Raw genomic sequence first — 1,698 nt, 5'->3', positions numbered from 1 at the left:
AAAAAAAAAAAAAAAAAAAGTGAAGAAACAAGGTATACAGTGGTACATGCAGTATATAAATGTATAAATTCATGTTATTTCCACCTGCCTCATTCCATGAAGATTTGAGATAGCAGCATACCCAGTATGATCTCAACACCAAGTGCTAATGGCTGCTTTCTTAGGGATAGCAGATTGATACGTTTATCTTTAGATGTTATTCTGTATTCCAAGTTTTCCATCAAGACTAACCTAAAAAGAAAAAAATTACTTTCATATTTTATTTTTATTTTTGAGATAGGGTGTTGCTCAGATATAGCCTCAAGCTCCCAGGCTCAAGTGATCTTTGCACCTCAGCCTCCCAAATAGCTGAGACCATGGTGTGTACCACTATGCCTGGCTAATTTTTTAAAATTTTTTGTAGAGACAGAGTCTCACTGTGTTGCCCAGGGTGGTCTCAAACTCCTGGCTCAAGCAGTCCTCCCACTTCAGTCTTCCAGAGTGCTGGGATTATAGCATGAGCCACCACATTCAGTCTATATTTTTCTTTAGAAGAAATAAAAAAGCTTTAAGTGGGCAAAGATATGATATTCCTTGGAGGAACAGAACATAATGCAGATAGGCTAAATATTTGACATTTTCTTTGTATATTTTACTATTAGCTGTTGCCTTTTGATGTTAACATTTTGGATTTAAATTCCTGTTTTTGTTTTTTGCTTTTTTAGGGGAATTTTCAGGCTACTAATAAAGTACCAGCTGGACAACCAGGATAACCCTTCTTACATTGGTACCCAATATTTATGACATTCAATTGCATAATTTTTGTTTTACTTCCATACCCCATACATTTCCTTTCTCTGGAATTTAATGACAGCAGTGCAGTTTTTCATAACAGTAAATAAGTGGTCATTCATGTTGAGTATGTCTGCCACATAGCAAATTTTCAAGCAGCTCTACAGATCCACTGCCAAGTGAGGTGTTTGCCAACATAAATTGGAAGACAAACCCAGCTTGCTTTTAAATTTTTCTATGCTAATTATGGATCCGTATCTGCCAATTACCTATTTTTCATATTCTAGGCATCTTAGGAGATTAACAAACATTTTAATAATTGTTCTGCTCTTATGACTTCCTTGTTGCGTCTTTAAAAGTCCTGTCAATACTTGTTGACTGCTCTGGGATAACAAGCAAACAGCACTTTTATTCTGAGTTCTTTCATACGGGTGTTTGTATATCAGGTCATATCGTAAGTACTGACTTATGTTCATCTCCTTTTGAACTTGCCAGGCCTTTCTTTTCAAGATTTTTACCAGCAGTGTCGGGAGGCATTCCTCGTCAATAGTGATCTGACACTCCGGGCCCAGTTAACAGAATTTAGGGACCACAAGCTTATAAGAACAAAGAAGGTAAGACTCTGCTATTGTAGCGTTTATGCCAGAAATGGTCCGTATTATTTACTCAAGGACAAGAATACCTTTGACTCAGACCTGATTTTGAAACTTAAGTTCCATGTTGGGTCACAGAGATTCATTTAGGCAAGTGCCATTTGAGTTTGGAGAAAGGGCCATGATAGAAATACCCTGCTTCAGAGCAAAGCAGAAAACTCCTTATGTATTCTAGTCCACAGTGATAGGCAATTAGAAATATGATGTGAGGGCCGGGCGCGGTGGCTCAAGCCTGTAATCCCAGCACTTTGGGAGGCCGAGGCGGGTGGATCAC

The 1,698-nt window shown here is 38.2% G+C and overlaps 1 protein-coding gene across 1 annotated transcript in view; it reads left to right on the top strand.

Moving 5' to 3' along the window:
- The window catches only part of ORC2 (origin recognition complex subunit 2), a 50,759-nt gene that overhangs the window by 45,927 nt on the left and 3,134 nt on the right, over window positions 1-1,698 (top strand). The window contains exons 16-17 of the mRNA XM_017545243.2: window positions 705-766; window positions 1,267-1,385. Of these exons, the coding sequence (XP_017400732.1) occupies window positions 705-766; window positions 1,267-1,385 (181 nt within the window). The remainder of the gene's footprint in view (window positions 1-704; window positions 767-1,266; window positions 1,386-1,698) is intronic.

This window comes from Cebus imitator, unplaced genomic scaffold (genome assembly GCF_001604975.1).
Source record: "Cebus imitator isolate Cc_AM_T3 unplaced genomic scaffold, Cebus_imitator-1.0 Scaffold178, whole genome shotgun sequence".
NCBI lineage: Eukaryota > Metazoa > Chordata > Mammalia > Primates > Cebidae > Cebus > Cebus imitator.
The sequence above is the reverse complement of the archived record's forward strand: the minus strand, read 5'-3'. Positions and strand labels throughout refer to the sequence as shown.